The 17528-nt window shown below is 38.6% G+C and overlaps 2 protein-coding genes across 5 annotated transcripts in view; both read right to left on the reverse strand.

The window, feature by feature from the left end:
* znf143b (zinc finger protein 143b) overlaps positions 1 to 2384 on the reverse strand; it is a 94662-nt gene extending 92278 nt beyond the window's left edge. For both annotated transcript variants that reach the window (XM_078220702.1, XM_078220699.1), the window contains exon 1: positions 2292 to 2384. The gene's annotated coding sequence lies outside the window, so the exon portion shown is untranslated. The remainder of the gene's footprint in view (positions 1 to 2291) is intronic.
* Positions 2385 to 5663: 3279 nt separating this feature from the next.
* The window catches only part of ipo7 (importin 7), a 61665-nt gene continuing 49800 nt past the window's right edge, over positions 5664 to 17528 (reverse strand). The window contains exons 20-26 of one of the 3 annotated variants that reach the window (XM_078220706.1): positions 16977 to 17072; positions 15841 to 16061; positions 13119 to 13324; positions 10246 to 10449; positions 8044 to 8160; positions 7658 to 7704; positions 5664 to 6095 (exon numbers count right to left, since the gene is read on the reverse strand). In XM_078220706.1, the coding sequence (XP_078076832.1) occupies positions 6093 to 6095; positions 7658 to 7704; positions 8044 to 8160; positions 10246 to 10449; positions 13119 to 13324; positions 15841 to 16061; positions 16977 to 17072 (894 nt within the window). In that variant the 3' untranslated portion in view covers positions 5664 to 6092. Of the gene's footprint in view, positions 6096 to 6538; positions 7705 to 8043; positions 8161 to 10245; positions 10450 to 13118; positions 13325 to 15840; positions 16062 to 16976; positions 17073 to 17528 lie in introns of those variants that run through there. The other 2 variants (XM_078220707.1, XM_078220705.1) reach the window with 2 other exon arrangements.

The raw sequence follows: 17528 nt of genomic DNA on the forward strand, positions 1-17528 counted from the left end.
GCCGTTGCTACTTCCAGGCTTGACTTCTCTAAAATTCTCCTGACATAAATGTTATCCTCAGCCCATCCACACTCTAATGTTCACACTTGAGTCTTGCTGCCATTTCACCCCGAACCACAATTTCCCATTGAATCTACAGCAACCAATCCATTGAATTTAAAATCCATGACCATTTTGGCAAATTTCTCCATAACCTGTCTCATTATTTCCAGCTTAATATTCCAGTGCATGTCTTCTACCTTTGCAATCCCTCCTCCTAACATTCCTCTATGGTGGCAGTCTTTAGTTATCTCTGCTGTACACTCATGAATTAGCTCCTCACCCCTTGCTACCTTGTCAAAACATATCGTCCTTTAATTATGCCTTTAGTCAACTCTTCTCCTGTTCATCTATTACTCCTTGGTGCCCCTTTCACTATGTAAAGCAGCTTGGAATGTTTATGTTAAAGGTGCTAGATAAACATGTTATTTTATGGCTGTTAAAGCCAATGAAGAAGCTTTTCTGGCTTCGCTACAACAATTGGCATTGCTGTAAACATCAGAAATAACAGAGTCCAGTTGAAGTCAGCAAACTTGTCTTCAGTATTCGGACTGGAGTAGTTTTCCGTGCATGAACAGCATCCAGAACTATAAAGGATGCCAGTGAAGGCTGTATTATTCGGAGCCATCTGTAACCAACACATGTGCCAATAATTTGACCACAGAATGGTGAGATGAGAATTCACTATCATACTAAGATGCACATCTCAATTATTCTGTAATGGGAAGGGACTAAGAAAGTACTTCCCCAGTGGGAAAGGAAAAGTAATCACACTTCCTGTCATCTTGGCAATTGTGCAACTGCCAGCAGCCAGCAGCACACTGCAAACATGGAGGCTGCACTCTTGGGTTAAGGTGACCAAAGAGGAGGAATTAGGATAGAAAATAGCCAAATGACCAAAATGAGGGGTTTTAATAACTGCATTTCACTTGCTCCAAAAGTTGATTTGGAAATGATAAGTGCCACAGGTCAGCATTTTCTCCCAGTATACATGGATGATTGAGATTTAAGCATACAGAACACCATCTTGAAATTTTCAGAGGTCATAAAAATTTGGCAAATGGTGAGCACGCTGTAATACACAGGTAGATCAGCAGTCAGCTGACAGGCAATTTAATGTGAACAAGAAGGAAGAGATGCGTTTTGGAAGAAATGTAACAGATACATAAGGTTTAACAGAATTGAGAGCGCATGGGATAGTTGCTACACGGAGTAGTCAAGGCATCTTAAAGGGAAAATATTTGAAGTAGAGGAAGATACAAGGCTCTAGGGAGAGAACAGGATAGTATAATTATTTTTGGATTACTGTAGCAAAAAGATGGCAGATGTGATGGGGTTAATAGCCTTTCTATAGTAAACATGTTGATTATAAAATGTGTTTCTCCCAATTTAAATTTCTCTCAACTTCAATTTGATAGCATCGAAACAATTTAAAATGGTCTTGAAAAAAAGTTGGTTTCCATCATGGTTGCTGGTAAACGTATGCCATGTCATGGTTTTATTCTGCATTTGAGCATTGTCCAATCCACAACCTCAATGCCAACCACAACCCCCAGCTACAGAAGTGAGCACTGCAGAAAGATGCTATTTGTTGAATAATTTCTTTATTGTTTAGTAGATTAAGTTCAATAAAAATTCAGCAACATGTCTGAAAATTAATTATTCTTGTTTTTAAAAATATATAGTTTAGCAATCCAATCAGCATAGATCACATTAGCCCCTTATCTGAAAGCATTTGTGCAGAGAGCTTCTAGGAGTAAATCATTATCTAAGCCAAAATGAGTCAGGTTTTGTATTTCTCCTGTTTTCTAATTCCTGCTGCATTGAGCCTGTTAGGTGTTTTAATGACCCCTCAGTTCTTTAAACAGATTGCCAGATAGGGATGAGGGCAACGTTTCTTTCAAAATTTAATTGTGCCGTACTTTTCATTTTTTTCTGTGTGGTATTTAACCCGGAACAAGACCTGTGCAGGAACTTCCCAGTTGCTATGGCCAGCTGAGCGATAACATTTATTTATGGCCTAATAACTTTTCATATCATACTGTTACTTCCTAGCACTGCTTTTTCAAAACCATGGCTTTGTTGTCCAGAACATTTGACGTATGATCTATACTTAATGATTTTATATTGCCGCACTCTTCCTTGCATACGGTGAACAAAAGCATAATAATAACTAACTCAATTAACTACCTCGCTAATTTAATCTAAATATGCCCATCCTTTTTCCTGTAAAAATACTTACAATATATTACCTTACTTCCAAAAATCCTTAGAACAGGTGAGTTTAGGTTGTGCAGCTGCTGATCAACTAGCTACCTTTCATCAGCTCACTGCTCCGTTTTTGACTTCTACCCAGTCCCCAGCTCCAAAATGTTGTACGTCATTTCACCTATAGTCCAGCAAATCTTTTCTCGGTAGAAAAAATTTCCAATTCTCCGTTAAATCAAATTGAATCTGCCCCCATCATACTCTCCAACAGTGCATTCCAGATCCTAACCACTCATTGCATTAAAAAAATCATGTCCTTTCACTTTAAATCAGTGTATTCCACCAATGGGAACACTTTCTCCCTATCTGTTCAGACCCTCGTGCTTTTGAGCACCTCTATCAAATATCCTCTCATCCTTCTTGAACAGCAGCCAAAGCCTCTCCAAACTATCCTCATAATGGAAATCCCTCATTCCCAGAAGCATTTTCTTCTCCAATGCTCTCACATTCTTCCTGAAATGTGGTGTCTGAAATCGGATGCAATACTCCAGCTGAGGCCAAACCAGCAATTTATAAAGGTTTAATATGTTGCTTTTGTACTCTATACCTCAATTAATAAAGCCCAGGATTACATATAACCGCCTTCTCAACCTACGTTGCCATCTTTAACAAGGTGTGCACATATGTTCATGTTCCCTGCTCTTGCACTGCCTCAGAAAAGCAGCCAGCATAATCAAGGACCCCACACACCCCAGACATACTCTCTGCCACCTTCTTCCATTGGGAAAAAGATACAGAAGTCTGAGGTCACGAACCAACTGACTCAAGAACATCTTCTCATCAGACTTTTGAATGGACCGACCTTATATTATGATCTTTCTCTACCCTAGCTATGACTGTAACACTATATTCAGCGCTCTCCCTTTCCTTCTCCACTATGTTCTCTATGAACAGTATGTTGTGCATGCAAGAAACAATACTTTTCACCATATAACATGTGACAATAAATCAAATTGCAGGAACTGCAAATTTAACTACTATGTATTTTAGCAAATTATTTTACTTGTGCTTTTCTTAAATTTTACTTTCACTTGTAAAAATTTGGAAGTTTTTTATATTATTAGGCTGTAACTAAAAATAGTAATTTTCATAATTAGCAGTGGTTCATAGTGCCAACTTCCCCTCAAGGATTGCTCAGTAACTTTTACTTTACAGTAGCGCTGCTGATTCCCAACATGAAAATCTTGTGCTACTTAAAGCATAACAAAATAGAAACCCATCAATCTGGGTGTTCAACTGGTAGCAGAGATGCAGTTTTATTTGACAAGGCAGCACAATGGCAGGGACCTGGGTTCAATTCCAGGCTTGGGTGATTGTGTGCAGTTTGCATATTCTCCCCATGTCTGTGAGTTTCCTCTGGGTGCTCCAGTTTCCTCCCACAGTCCAAATATGTGTGTTAGATGGATTGGCTATGATAAATTGCCCCTTAGTGTCAGGGCAATTAGCAGGGTAAATACATGGGGTTACAGGGGGGCAGAGGCTAGTTGGGATTGTCGTCAGTGCAGGCTCGATGAGCTGAATGGCCTCCTCCTGCATTGTAGGGATTCTATAATGCTTTGACTTGTGATCAATTGGTTTCAGCAGCACCGAGACCTGGTTGAAATCAATGAGATCCTATGTGACTGCGACCATATCACATTCTTGCTCATCTCTGTGGCATTCAATACAGCTAACAATTGGGTCTTCCTTTCTCATGCCACTCCTCCATAGCAGACTTTTCAGTGTTCCATTTACAGTTCCCCAAATAACCAGTGTACCTCCAGCAATGCTTTCTCCTCGCATGCTCCAACATTCCATTCTCGTACTCACCTCCAGACTGCATCTCAATATTACTCAAATGTTAGCTTTAATGCTGTAGTCACCCCTTCAATTCCGCAACTATCATGCCAGCTAGCATTGTCAGAAATTTCACCAGTGCAACCAAAGTTTGGTTATGTCCCCTCTCACATCGTGAAATACCTCATACAGGCTTGAAAACCTGATGTGTTCACACTATTTACACAAAGAATGTTATGCACTCAAGGTGGCTCAGCAATTGTTCCTGTCAACGTTCTAATTTCTTGTAAACATATTTCATTTAAAAATACAGAATATTCCATTTGGTATCTCCCTAATCCTGGAGGCTGATAAGATCACAAATTATGGTCTCTCTTTCCAATCCCCCCAGTACCACTGTCATCAACTAGAAATATGGAGAACTGGACAGCACTACTTAATGCTGCAGAATGTTCAACCCTATAGAAACAATTCTATATAATTTAAACTATGAACTGGGGTGAAAATATGTCCGTAAAAGGACAAAAATGGAAGAAACAACTATAGATTACCATGCACTGAACCCTTCCAGATGTATGAAGATAGAATCAAGTTTGGCTGAGAGTTTTTAATGGGCAAGAGAATCTCCCAACATTCATTCTACAGCCTCATATGAGCAGTGGTTTTCTAGCATCTAATTTGGAACATAGGTTATTGGCATTACAAGTGAAAGGTTTTGAGGAAGTTTTCTTTCTTTTCTGCACGAGGTAAATTAAAACTCAAGACTCAGGTGGAAAAGATGCACTTATTTACATTGCTCAGTTTTCAGAAGTAGTTGCATTCTATTTCAAAAGAACATCCATCCCAATTTGTTTGCTTTCCTTCCTTTCAGGAAGGACTTCATTTTTGGGGGCAGGGACAATTGATTTTGCGGTAGTGATTCATAAGGCATCTTTTGAGGTTTTTTGGAGGTATTGATTATTCATGAGAATCTGGAATACATACTTATATAACTGGAATACATCATAGCATTCCAGTAGTCATTGGACAGTACTTTAATGGTAGAACCGTAGTCAATTTTAACCCTTTCTGCCAAACTCAACAGCAGTTATGTGAACAGCTTAAACATAGGTCTGCAGAGCTCAATTCCTCATCACATAAAACATTTTTAGACTATGGGAATAGCTCCTTCATTGTTTTAGCTTCCAATATGGCGACTTTGACCAAAATGCCTTTCAAAGTTTACCCTTTTAAAAGTTGGTTAATTTCTGAGAGGTACCATAGCTTTTTCATGGTACTTTTTCATGGTACTCACTCATGAATAATGCCTATATTATGCTTCAGAATTGTTCAATAATGGTGATTTATGACAGTAATCTTAATCATAAAAGAGGGGTAGAGGGAAGACAGTGAAATAAGCCACTAATTGCAGACCAGTTTCCTCAACTGTATGCATTGCTGTCAGCATATAAAATGATGTGAGCTAAGGTTCTAATAGTTAATAAACTAATCACTCCTGACTCAACATATTCAACATTTTGCTTTGTTATAGTAGCACATCAATTATCTTCTGTTTTAAAGTCAAGCAGAAGTTCACAATGTGAAATTCTTCAATTTAATTCATATTGTAATAGTTACATTCAAGATACACTCAGTGTATTCTGGCATCATCCAGAATTCGGCCTACTCCTGATTGCATATAAAGTAGAATTAACTTTCAACTTTGGTACCAAGTCCTCAATTCTTTTTTATTAAAGTTCTGTAACAGAATATCACCACAAGGTTACAGGAATTTGCAAAAAATATTAATGTTCTTCTGCCATACCACCACGTGGTTTTTATTGGTAGATACTCAAGGTCCCAACTTCATCATCCTTGGTTCTGAATTTTTCCAGATTATTTTTACAATAGCTTCTGTGTCAATTTCAGCCAGTTTGGTGTTTCCATCCAATTCCCCAGCTTTCCAGCGTGATTTTCTGCACTCCAAACATCGCTCCTTCATTCTCCCATCTTTGTCGTCATCTGCCACACTACTGCAAAGTACAAAATCACCATTGCTCAACCATGACACCTTTTGATCACAAGCTGTGCTAAAAAAAGTGCAGCATAATGCAATATTGATTTTTTTTGAAGCACATTAACTTAAAAAAGGTTAACTTTTCATCGAGTAACTAAATAGAGCAGCCACAACTGTTTTGCAACCCAAGTGAATAGTCATTCATTTTTAACACATTTTATATACAAGTTACACTGTGCATTTTACTAGCACAAGTACAACTATGATCTGCAATGATCTGTGTTAACAGTGCACATTGCAATTTAAATTGTGTTGAGAATGATGAACTGGTTACTCATGAGAAAACAACTGCCTGGAAAAGGATAACCAGTGTATTTTCCTCCTAACCTCAAAGGCCCTTTTCAAGAGAAAGCTTAACATTACACAAGTTAAACAAAGACCATTTTTTACAACAAAGTTCAACCCAATTTTTTCTTTTTAATTTTTTTGTTGCATATACAGATGGCTCATCCATACACTCTACGAATTACAGTACTTTGTTTTTTTTCTGCTTGGATATTAGAGCTTCATGTTAAAGTCCAATTTTACATGCTATTAGGATTTTGTTCTTACTGAATTAGTCTCACCAGTGCTTACAATTTCACTATCCAAATTTATTATTTTTAAAAAAGACTTGTACATAGAGAGCTTAAAAAAGGGCACTGAGGGCATTGCCATTTTCAGCAGCAATGGAATATCATTGACTCTTTTATAGCCAAAATCCCAATCAAAACCAGAGGTGGTGGCTACAGGCAAGACACCTCAATTTTTAAACTTAATGTCTCCACTTATATTTAGATCACAAATCCCTTGAATTTGTAGAACAGCAAATAAACTTGCTATTCAATACAGAAGGCTAGAAGGTTTTCATAATATCAAAGTGCTATTTATGCATTTACAAATACACATCTTCCATTATGTAGTGTTACTTTCTGTGTCCGATAGTCTACATCTGAATACAATCATTTTTAATCTTGGCATGAACAGGAAAATTTGGAGACTATTTTTGTGAGCTACCCACCTGCTGTCTTATTTACATTAAAAATGAACTTGAAATGTGGAAAACCAGACTAATACTAACACTATCATGGATGTAAACACTGGAGGCGCCTGCTAGCCTAAAACTACAGATGTGCTGAAATTATCCCAGAAGCCAATGATTTCCTTGCCTGAAATCAAATCAAGGAATAAGCTGTCAACATGACATTTTCCCTCGCTTTTCAGGTTCCTATGGTTTATTTTTGTTAACACTAGTCTCTCTCTCTCAGGCCGATGTTCCTCTGAAACTTTTGTTTTTCTTTTCCAGAGGGCTCTCATGATCAAATTCTCACTTCTCTGGTCATTTTGTCCATTCCATGTAGTAGGAAGTTGAGTGGATTTTGTGGATGATGAGAACTGATTTTTATTTTGTTTGGAACCACTACTGGAAGGAACAACACAAGCTTTCACTACAACCAGTCACACAGTACAAATGAATCAAAAGCGAACTCAATTCATTCCCGGGGCAGAACCACCAAAATTAAATGAAGCTGGCACTACTGGAGCATTGAACTTGTATCCACCATGTTTTTCAATCATTTTGGACTCTGCAATAAGAGGAAGAAAAGAAAAATCAAATAAGCTTTCTCTGGAATTAATTGGCCCCCATGTTTTAAAATGTAATTGCACTAGAAGGGGGAATTACCATCAAATATTTGTTTTTTTAAAAAAATCCAATGTTCAGAATTAAACGTACAAAAATTTAAATAATTACAGCCATTTTATATGGTTCAGATATAACATTTCCAGATTGAATGGGCATCAATATGGAACGGTGATTTCATGAACAAGGACCAAAGATTTCCAACACATTTCAATGGTAAAGTAATAGGCAAGGTTCAACTGAATGAAGAACCCCCCTTAATAAGATCAGATTACTTAAATACCTAGAGCAGCTCGTCTCTGATCTGCAAGAGTTCCAATGTCTTGCAACTGCTTCCTATGCTCATCAGTAAGATTACATGTTAGGGCTTGGTACCAGGTTGGATCACAGTTTTGAATAGCTGGAAAGGAAAAATCAGACTGATGACACTGTATACTGAGCTACTATAGTATTTGAATTGTACAAATACTGTTGCAGTAATTAAATAATTATTGCATATATAACTATAAAGTAATTAATTAAGATTAAATAAGACAGTTTAAACCTTAGCTGCTGCCAATTTGTTACAAGTCAGTTCTATTCTCAAAGTAAATATAAGTAAAACAGTATAATTTTAAAGTCTATAAATTGCATTAGTATTCTTAGTTATTGTAATAGGATTGAGACCTCACTATAGCACTGGGCCTGGTCACTTACTACTATTGGGACAACGCCCTGCAACCATCCTTTAAATTTTTTAGTGATTGAATTATTAACAATCTCAGGAATCTAGACAAACGAATATACATTTTGTTAAAGCCAGAATGGAGGGGTGGGAATCACATGACATTAGCCTGAGTCTAAGCCCCCATCACCCCTGGGGGCTTAGGGAAAATACACCACTGCTTGTGAAGAGGGAAAATCAAAATACCTCTCGGTACAAACTGATAGTGAGCGCAGAAATTGGGGTTGGTTAAAGTAAACCCCCCATAACAATTGGAATAAGTAGCCAAGCGATAAATATTCTCCAAGATGGGAGAACCAGTTATACTGTCTTGCTGTACTGCAAATTAGGTTGCCATCTTCCATCCACCAAGCAGCAGCACAGAAAAGGGGCTTTGTCCAGGTTTAAATACCTGGCCCCCATTTACATTATTTCTATTGAACTTCTATACTATCACCTACAAGACTAATTAACCTCTGTGCGCCGCTCATTGTGGAAGTCATGTCTACTGGAAAAGTCAATTATCCAGCATTAGTTTTCAACCTGAAATAATCAATTGGACATTGATTCTGGACTTGTGTAAAACAATAATTTGTTGTTCTGTGGTCTTTGCCCAGTAACTCTTCCTTCTCTAATCACTCCTATTATATGAAGGCACAAGGGTCTACCTATGTCACACTTGTGTACACAAATAAAATAGTCCTCTGAGTTTACCCTATCTCTCGTTTGCTGTGGGGTTAAGAGAAATTGAATCATACCAAAACTGAGGGACAGGAAAAATACACCACTGCTTGTGAAGGGGGAAAATCAAAATACCTCTCTGTACAAACTGATAGTGAGAGCAGAAATCAGAGTTGGTTAAATTAAACCCCCCTTAACAATTGGAATAAGTAGCCAAGTGATAAATATTCAAAATGAAATATCTAAATACATCCCGAGAGCATTTGTCACTAAAACATAAATCATGATGTCACAGCACAATGTGGAACCATTCTGTTTCTAAGCCTACACAACATTGAATGAATTGCTGCTGTCATAAGCTGATGAAATACGTTTTCTTTCTCCACATTCCCAGCTGAAAATGTGTCTGCACCCTCTTGTGCAGAGGGTTAGTGGGCTAACTTATCACTTGAGTGCTTTAGAGGCATCAGTTGTTTAAATCAAGATGTTCAAACTTTTTCTTTGTGGGCCAGTGATTGCTGAAGAACCTTGGATGTCACAGTTTATTTCAGCGTCTCCATTAATTTGCATTCCTGCTATTACTTGAAATATGTGCAGTTAGGAACAAGTTGTTTTAATTACCAGATTGCTAGTACTTAAAGGTCAGAGGTTAGACTTGCTGAGTTGCCGATTTTTGTTAAAACAAAATAACATACAATTCCAATTCTCAAACAATTAAAATACGTGTTCTTGCTCATGTAATATTTTTCAGCTGTGACTTTGGTGAATTCCTATATTCAGGACTAATAATTTATAGTCTCAATAAAAAGCAGATTTAGGAAATTTGAATTAAGACTAAATTGTATCTGTAAATATCAACAGTCACCAATTAGGGTACTACAACTGGCTTCAATGTCCAAAAATGGGGAATGATAAAGCCAGTCAGTAGTTCTGCTCCTGATTAACCACCCTCGCATACTGGAAAGTGAATCTGTGAGCACTGACTGATTACAGAACCAGTCTCTATCATGCCTGTTGACCCAATAGCTTAACATTTACCATCAAAGCTCACACATGGAAAATAACCAAATGAAATAAATCAAAAGCAAAACCTATTCATACTTTGCAGTACACTTTTGAATATCTGATATTCATCAATATTGCTGTCTTCATTATCAACAATGGTGCAGTATCCTTCAAGAGCAGTCTCCTCTGCATCATCATCTTCCCATTCTTCATCATCACCATCCTCCCCAGCTTGCTTCGCCAACATTTCTAGATACTCCTGTCCATCTTCATCAATATCATCTTCATCACTGCCCAACTCTGTCAAAAATAAAATCGTGGTTTATCCAACATAAGAGATCAAAACATTTACCCATTTAAAAAATAATTTATATTGTGGTTTATTCAGTAATAAGGTTCAATTATAGATTTGGATCAGTGCAGCTAAGACTCTCATTACATATCAGTTTAGGTTTCTGTTTATAGAAAGTGAATAAGGTTCACCAATTATGTATCAGTTGGATTTTCTTTCAACAATTATTTTTTAAAAGCATCATAACTTATGCATTTGGTGGAGCTCCCTGCAAGTCCAGGAAGCCAAAGCCACCAAGGGAATTATTTCACTGTGAATCCGTGACACAGCATTATGAATACTTGGAGACGGTTAACAGTTTTAAGTTATTTCATTTTCTTCCCCCATCCTCACTTTGAACATTTTTTTGCTAACTGCATTGACAGGACGTCATCAGTAGATGCTTGCTTATCTGCAAATGCATGTTTTAATATGCTCACACAATCTCATTCTCTATTTTGCCTTTGTTCACCATTAATGTTTAGTAAAAAACTGTACCACTAATGGAGAATACTAATAATCATTGATGTTGCAATTAAAACTGAATAAATTCAATACACAAGTGGAAGATCAACCCGCAAGATTGTTCCGGAACTTACTGTAACAAGGGCGGCATGGTGACACAGTGATTAGCACTGCTACATCACAGCTCCAGGGACCCGGGTTCAATTTCAGCCTTTGCTGACTCTGTAGAGTTGCACATTCTCCTGTGTCTACGTGGGTCCTCCCAGAGTCCAAAGATGTGCAGGTTAGGTGGATTGGCCATGCTAAATTGTCCCTTAGTTTCCAAAGATGTGTAGGTTAAATTGGTTAGCCGTGGGAAATGTATGGGGTTATGGGGATGGGCCTGGGTAATTTACTCTGTCAGAGAGTCGGTGTGGATCTGATGGCTGAATGGCCTCTTCTGCACTGTAGGGAGTCTATGATTCTAAGTAAAAGGGATGCTCAACCTCAGGACTATGAACATCTTATTTCGATTGGTTTCTTCCTGTTAAATCATTTTGTATGTCACACTTTTGCCTTGAGCAACATACTACAAAAAAGTACCTCCTCATCCTAAAGCAGGGTTAGGCAGAGAGTATGGGCTTTACTATGGCAGTGGGATTATTGAGCAGATTTAATAACTTTTCTTGGAACGGATGCAGTGGGTGGGCTTGAAAGGAGAGATGGGATGTAAATGGGAAAGAAAAGGAAATGATCAATGAGGAACTTGTCTGTGATTGAGACAATAAGTGTAAAAAGATTGCCAAAGTCAAAAGGGTCTAAAGGGTGCAGTGATTCTACAATTTAAACATTTTGGAACTTTATAGAATCCCCACAGTGCTAAAAGAGGCCATTCGGCCCATTGAGCTGCAAGAACAATCCCACCAGGCCCCATCCCCGTACCCTCTCGTATTGATACTGCTAACCTCTCTGGCACTAAGGGGCAATTTAGCACGGCCAATCAACCTAATGTGCACATCTTAGGACTGTGGGAGGAAACCATAGCACCTGGAGGAAACTCCACACAGACAGGTACCCGAGGCTAGAATTGAATCCGGTGAGGCAGCAGTGCTAAACACTGTGCCACCATGCTGCCCTTGCTTTTGCCTGGATACCAACTTTTCAAGTAAAGTACTGGTAGGAGTAATAAGGTCTATTTGATATACTGAATAATAGTAGGAGTAATAAGGTATATTTTGATACATTGAAGTATGCCAAGTTGTATGCCAGCTGATTAAGTTTATTCAATAAGCAACTGTGAACCATGCAAGCGAGGAAGGTCTCAAGTTCAATCCTTAACCTAACCTAACCTGATTTAATGAAGTCAAGAACAGACAATAGAACAGAGATTGAGGACATAGAAAATAAATAAAAACCATCCCTCCAAGCAACATGATTTGAGGTACGAGACCAAGATCAGTTGGGATGCTACACTGCTTAGGTGAAAGATCAGTATCACATTTACATCTCATGCATAAACAGCCATTTGGCCGAAGTATCAGGGGAAACCCAGTTCGTTTGGATCCTTGTTCATAATGGAGGAGGATTTTAAAAGATATTTGCATAAACACACTAAATAATGCCAAGCCAGTGATACTAACCTGTAGTTATTGTTCCAGTGAAATATTTCCTATCGACCAAGGACAACCCTTCAAACTGGCCATCATGTAACTGAAAATAATTCTAAAGCTATAATGAGGGGGAAAAATCTAAAGAACTTCACAGGCAAATATTAATCTGTAAGCCTGTGCATAAAATGCTGAGTCACCAAGACAATTTGTGCTGTTCATAAAACATCTCAAGCTTCAGTTTCTTGGCTTGTGACACCATCACAGGCCAAGTCATCCAATTTCTAACGGTCATATACAGCATTTCTATCATCCTCCCATTAATGCATTGTCATCAGAGGAAGGCAACTGCCTAATAAGGCAGCTAGCTTTAATTTATAGCTCTTGAAAAATACATGGAGTTGGGCTCAATTAAACCAATCCCAGAATTTCAAGGATAACAACAAATCATCAACATTCAGCTGCCACAGTTCACATTGTCAGAATCACTGATTAGCCTTATAACTCATTACCAAGCATCCATTACTCTAGACAGGCATGATAATTCAGGATGAAACAAAAAATTCAATCACAAATTATGATCATACCATTTTCATCCTCATCTTCTCCATCATCATCATCATCACTGTCGTTTTCATGCTCTGCACGGCAAGCATAGGCTCTCTTCAGTCCACCAAAGAGAAGAGTGAGAGCTGGTAGAATCTGTCCGGCAACCTGGTTCACAATTTGTGGTCTCTGATCGAGTTCAATCAATGCACAGAGACCGAGCACACACATTTTCCGGTCATGTAAACTGGATAAAAGGGAAGAGAGTTCGTTGGATGTCACAAATGTTAAAAACAGAAGACAGTTCTAAATTAAACAGGATTGGGAGAGTTGCAACTCTGAACAAACATAGGTATTATACTCATTGAAACATGGATTTCATGTAGGTGAAGTCAAACAATGGAATATAGTTTAGAAGCAGTATAACCCATTAAAGTAATGAAATGTGAGGATGTGACTATGGTAAGTAATGCAACTCCATCTGAAGTTCAAAACTTCTACTTTCCACCTCCAATCCACACGGTCTTCCACTATTCAGGAAAGTTATCACACCCCAAAAACCATGACTCAATTTCTATGAACTAATTAGAAACTATGGTTTCGATGATGGCTCAAATGACAAGAGGCAGTATCAAGTCATACCAGCTGAGGTTCCCAGGTTTATCCTGGATCACATCTCAGCTCAGTGTTCTAAAATTCAGGCTATAGGCTGGGGAGGCAATAAAGACAAGGTTATCATTCTAATCAACATTAAATGATCTTGGTATTACTTGTGTGTGCATGAATACATGTTTTTTATCATCATGCCTCTTCATAGTTAACTGTAACATCAATGCAACAAGATCAAGGAGGTGGTGAAGATGGTTTGGCTCCTTCCACTATAAAGTTGCTGATGTCGATGCAGTGTTGTGGAGCAAAACAAAATATCGACAAAGATCCACACCCATACCAGCAGCTGGCTCAGGGTGGCACTGCCAAAAGCCCACAGAGAACTTAGTAAAACAAAATAACTTGCCATATCTGCACAAGTATCACTGAAGTAAATGATCAGTGTGAAAAGTACTATTACTGTTCTGCTGCCCAATTCAGCATTAGTCTCAGGCTAATCTTTATTGTTTGCTGCAAAATGTACAGTAATGTCAAGAACAAAAGTCTCAATGACAATTTATGGATCAAAAAATAGTCTGCTCAAGTGAAAGTCTGGATACTATTTCTGAAGATTAGCCCAGCCACGTGCTTAGGTAGTCATATTAACTATGGGTACAAATATTTTTGTCAGCACCCTCAGGTTTAGAGAGAGATAGGGTTAAAGGCTGCAATCTTTCTGCCTCCTCCTTCCCCATCTAAATACTATGAAAAACTCTTAACAGCGTAATTCCACCCATTTCCCCAAGTTGCCCCCCGCCCCCGCCATGGTCAAACCTGACTAAACACAACTTCAAAGTATACTCAACCATGAATTAAGTTTGAAACCCTCAGCTAAACCACCGCCAAGGTTTCCTACTTCACTTCTGCAATAATCTCACTTCTGCTAAAACTTTCATGCACACTATGTATTTCTACATAGGTGAATTTGGCAACACTCGCCTATAGACAGGTTCTAGGTCATCAAGGCGGCTGCCACTCTCAATCCCTGCAGTGCAGAGGAAGGCTATTCAGCCCATCAGGTCTGCACCAGCTTTCCGAAAGACCATCTTACCCAGGTCCGCACTCCCCTGCCCTATCCCCATAACCCTATGCATTTACTGTGGCTAATCCCCCTAACCTACATATCTTGGGACACCAAGGGACAATTTAGTATGGCCAATCCACCTAACTTGTACATCTTTGGACTGTGGGAGGAAACCGGAGCACCTGGACAAAACTCATGGAGACACTGGGGGAAAAGTGCAATCTCCACAGTTACCCGAGGCCAGAATCAAACTTGGGGGTCCGTAGCGCTGAGGCAGCAGTGCTAACCACTGTGCCACTTTTCATCCTGTCAAGTTCTCATCATCCATGCTCCAGATACACTGGCTTCTTGATCCCAGTGTAGTTAATGTTCAACTCCCTCTGCAATTTTACGTCCTCCCGTTTTTGAAATCTCCTCTAATGTCTCACAACTTGTGATGTTTGGATTTTGGACTGATGCATGCCTACTATATGTTTTACTTGCAGCAAAGCCTTCAACACTGCTATTTGGAACACTCTTCCGAATGTCTTCTTTCCCACTGCTCCCTTCCACCTCCACTCCACAGATACTCTCCTCCCAATCTCAAAATCTGAACAATTAGACTTGATGCAAGTTCCCACTTGACGCATTATCAGACCCTCGGGCAGTTTCTCTGAAGTTATTTCTCTACATAAGCACTTGTTTGAGATGGGGAAAGGAAAATACACGTTATTTGAAAAATGCAAATCTACAAGATGTTCCAATCTGCAGGTTCCTTGATATTTATTTACCCCAAAAAACATTTCATTTGTGGCATTCTACCTATGCCTAGCCCCACTAAACAGTATACAAAAGTCATTGTAGCAAACTGTTCCTTTCACATAAAAGCAGTGTATTCCCAGATTGCTTTGGCACATGTTGAGAACTCAGCATATTTTGTCACTCCAGGAAACTAATTTAATGTTCTAATCCACTGTGACCAAGCTGCACACAGACAACTCACTCTCAAATAGCACATCATGCTGCAATATTGTCATAACTTTTAACAGCCTCAACAGAGAACAAATTGAACACTCATTCTATTTTCTCTTTTGTGGTTCAGCAAGCCTTACCCTAAAAAGCAGTCTACATCGTTCAGCCACTGGTTAACAAACTGTGTGGTGATTGGCTCTGTGTTGTTAGGAAAGTGGAGGTTTTCCAAGGTATTCAGTAACAGGAGTGGGTTGTAGTACAACGCAGCAATGGCAACTTGCAGACACATAGTTCTTAGTTCACTGGTCTTGACTTCTCTGGTCAGCCTCTCAAGCGCTGCTTCCACAAACAGAGGTATACACTAGAACAAAACAAAATACACAGGGCAATCTTCAACAGTGAAGTATGTTTAAAGAGAAGGAACAAAATTTTTAAAAATGCCGTATAACCTGTCATAGTTCCAAAATAGCACATTATTGGGGCAACAAATTATCTGTACGCCATGTTTACAGGCATTGTGAAAAACAGATCATTCTTAGCGTTGTGAATTAATTGAAATTTGGGAAATTGCCAAAATATTAAGTTACACTGACTATTTACAGTTGAACATGTAGACAAGTTTAATTTTTGTTTAAATCTTTCCCATACCACCCAACCAGATATGCAAACAACTTTGGCAGCTTGCTTAAGTGGTCACTCTTTAGACGGACATCTTGACAACAAGTGTTAAGAGATATTCAGACTGTGGAAGACGTAATAGGCAAGTGCGATAATGTTTTCACTGAACAGCTCCCTGTCTCTCCAGCAGTCATCTGTGGTAGTAATGGGAGATTAACCAACCGCATTAACAACAAAGCCCCAACATAATTCACAGGAGATGAACTTGGGGCAAAGTATTCCACACCAGGTAATGCCTTTACCCACTAGTCATCAGGGAGCTGAACCTTTTTATTCTCAATTGGAAAAATCAAAATGGCTATTCCAGGTGGTGCTGTCCTCATTTAAGGATTAATACAACTTTGCCACCATTTGCAGTTTGGTTATTAAATAAAAATTCAAGAGCACTTCTGCACCATAATAACCACAAAAGGCTCATATTCAATTCATATTGCTCAAAAGTATTAGTTTATTAAGTGTTAAAGCGAAACAGGTTACCATAAGTTATATTTTTAAAAAGCCTTCAGAGAAGTAACCGGTCTTCAACGTTTGAAGTGAAATTCATTGGATAGCTATGTAAATACATCCAAAGCTGTAATTTCCATTGTACTTCACTAACCTGGTCAATACCACGCCCTTTGCACTGTAGAATGATCACTTCTAGCAGCTTAGCTGCATGGCATTCTGCATCTTCTCCTGCATCCCCTGTTAATACCTAAAAACAGAAATAAATTAGCTTAAAAAGGCACCAGGGAAGTGATAGATTCAAGAATGAGTTTAAAAATAAGAATGAGAATGAAAAACTAAATGAGAATGAGCTTTCAAAATCAAAGGGCACCAGAATGATTACGACCTGGCAAAATCACTGAAGTTTCAGGACAGTCAAAATCATCTCCAATTTTTGTCTTCCACACTATATATCCTAGTCTACATACTATTCTTCAGCTAAGGATGCAACCAGGCAACTTGCTCCAGGAATTTGTGAAAGTTCCTTTTGAACATGAGTAGGTCTACAACTACAGGACATATGGTCCTCCACTAAAAAATGATATCCTCTGATGACAAATAGAAATGGAAACTCAACTTTCAGGGGGCAATAGGTGGCAGCTAAATAGCTGCTCTGTGGCACAACCAATTAGAAACCCAACATATCAGGAGTGAAATGGTCTTC

Source organism: Mustelus asterias, chromosome 9 (genome assembly GCF_964213995.1).
Source record: "Mustelus asterias chromosome 9, sMusAst1.hap1.1, whole genome shotgun sequence".
NCBI classification, from domain to species: Eukaryota; Metazoa; Chordata; class Chondrichthyes; order Carcharhiniformes; family Triakidae; genus Mustelus; species Mustelus asterias.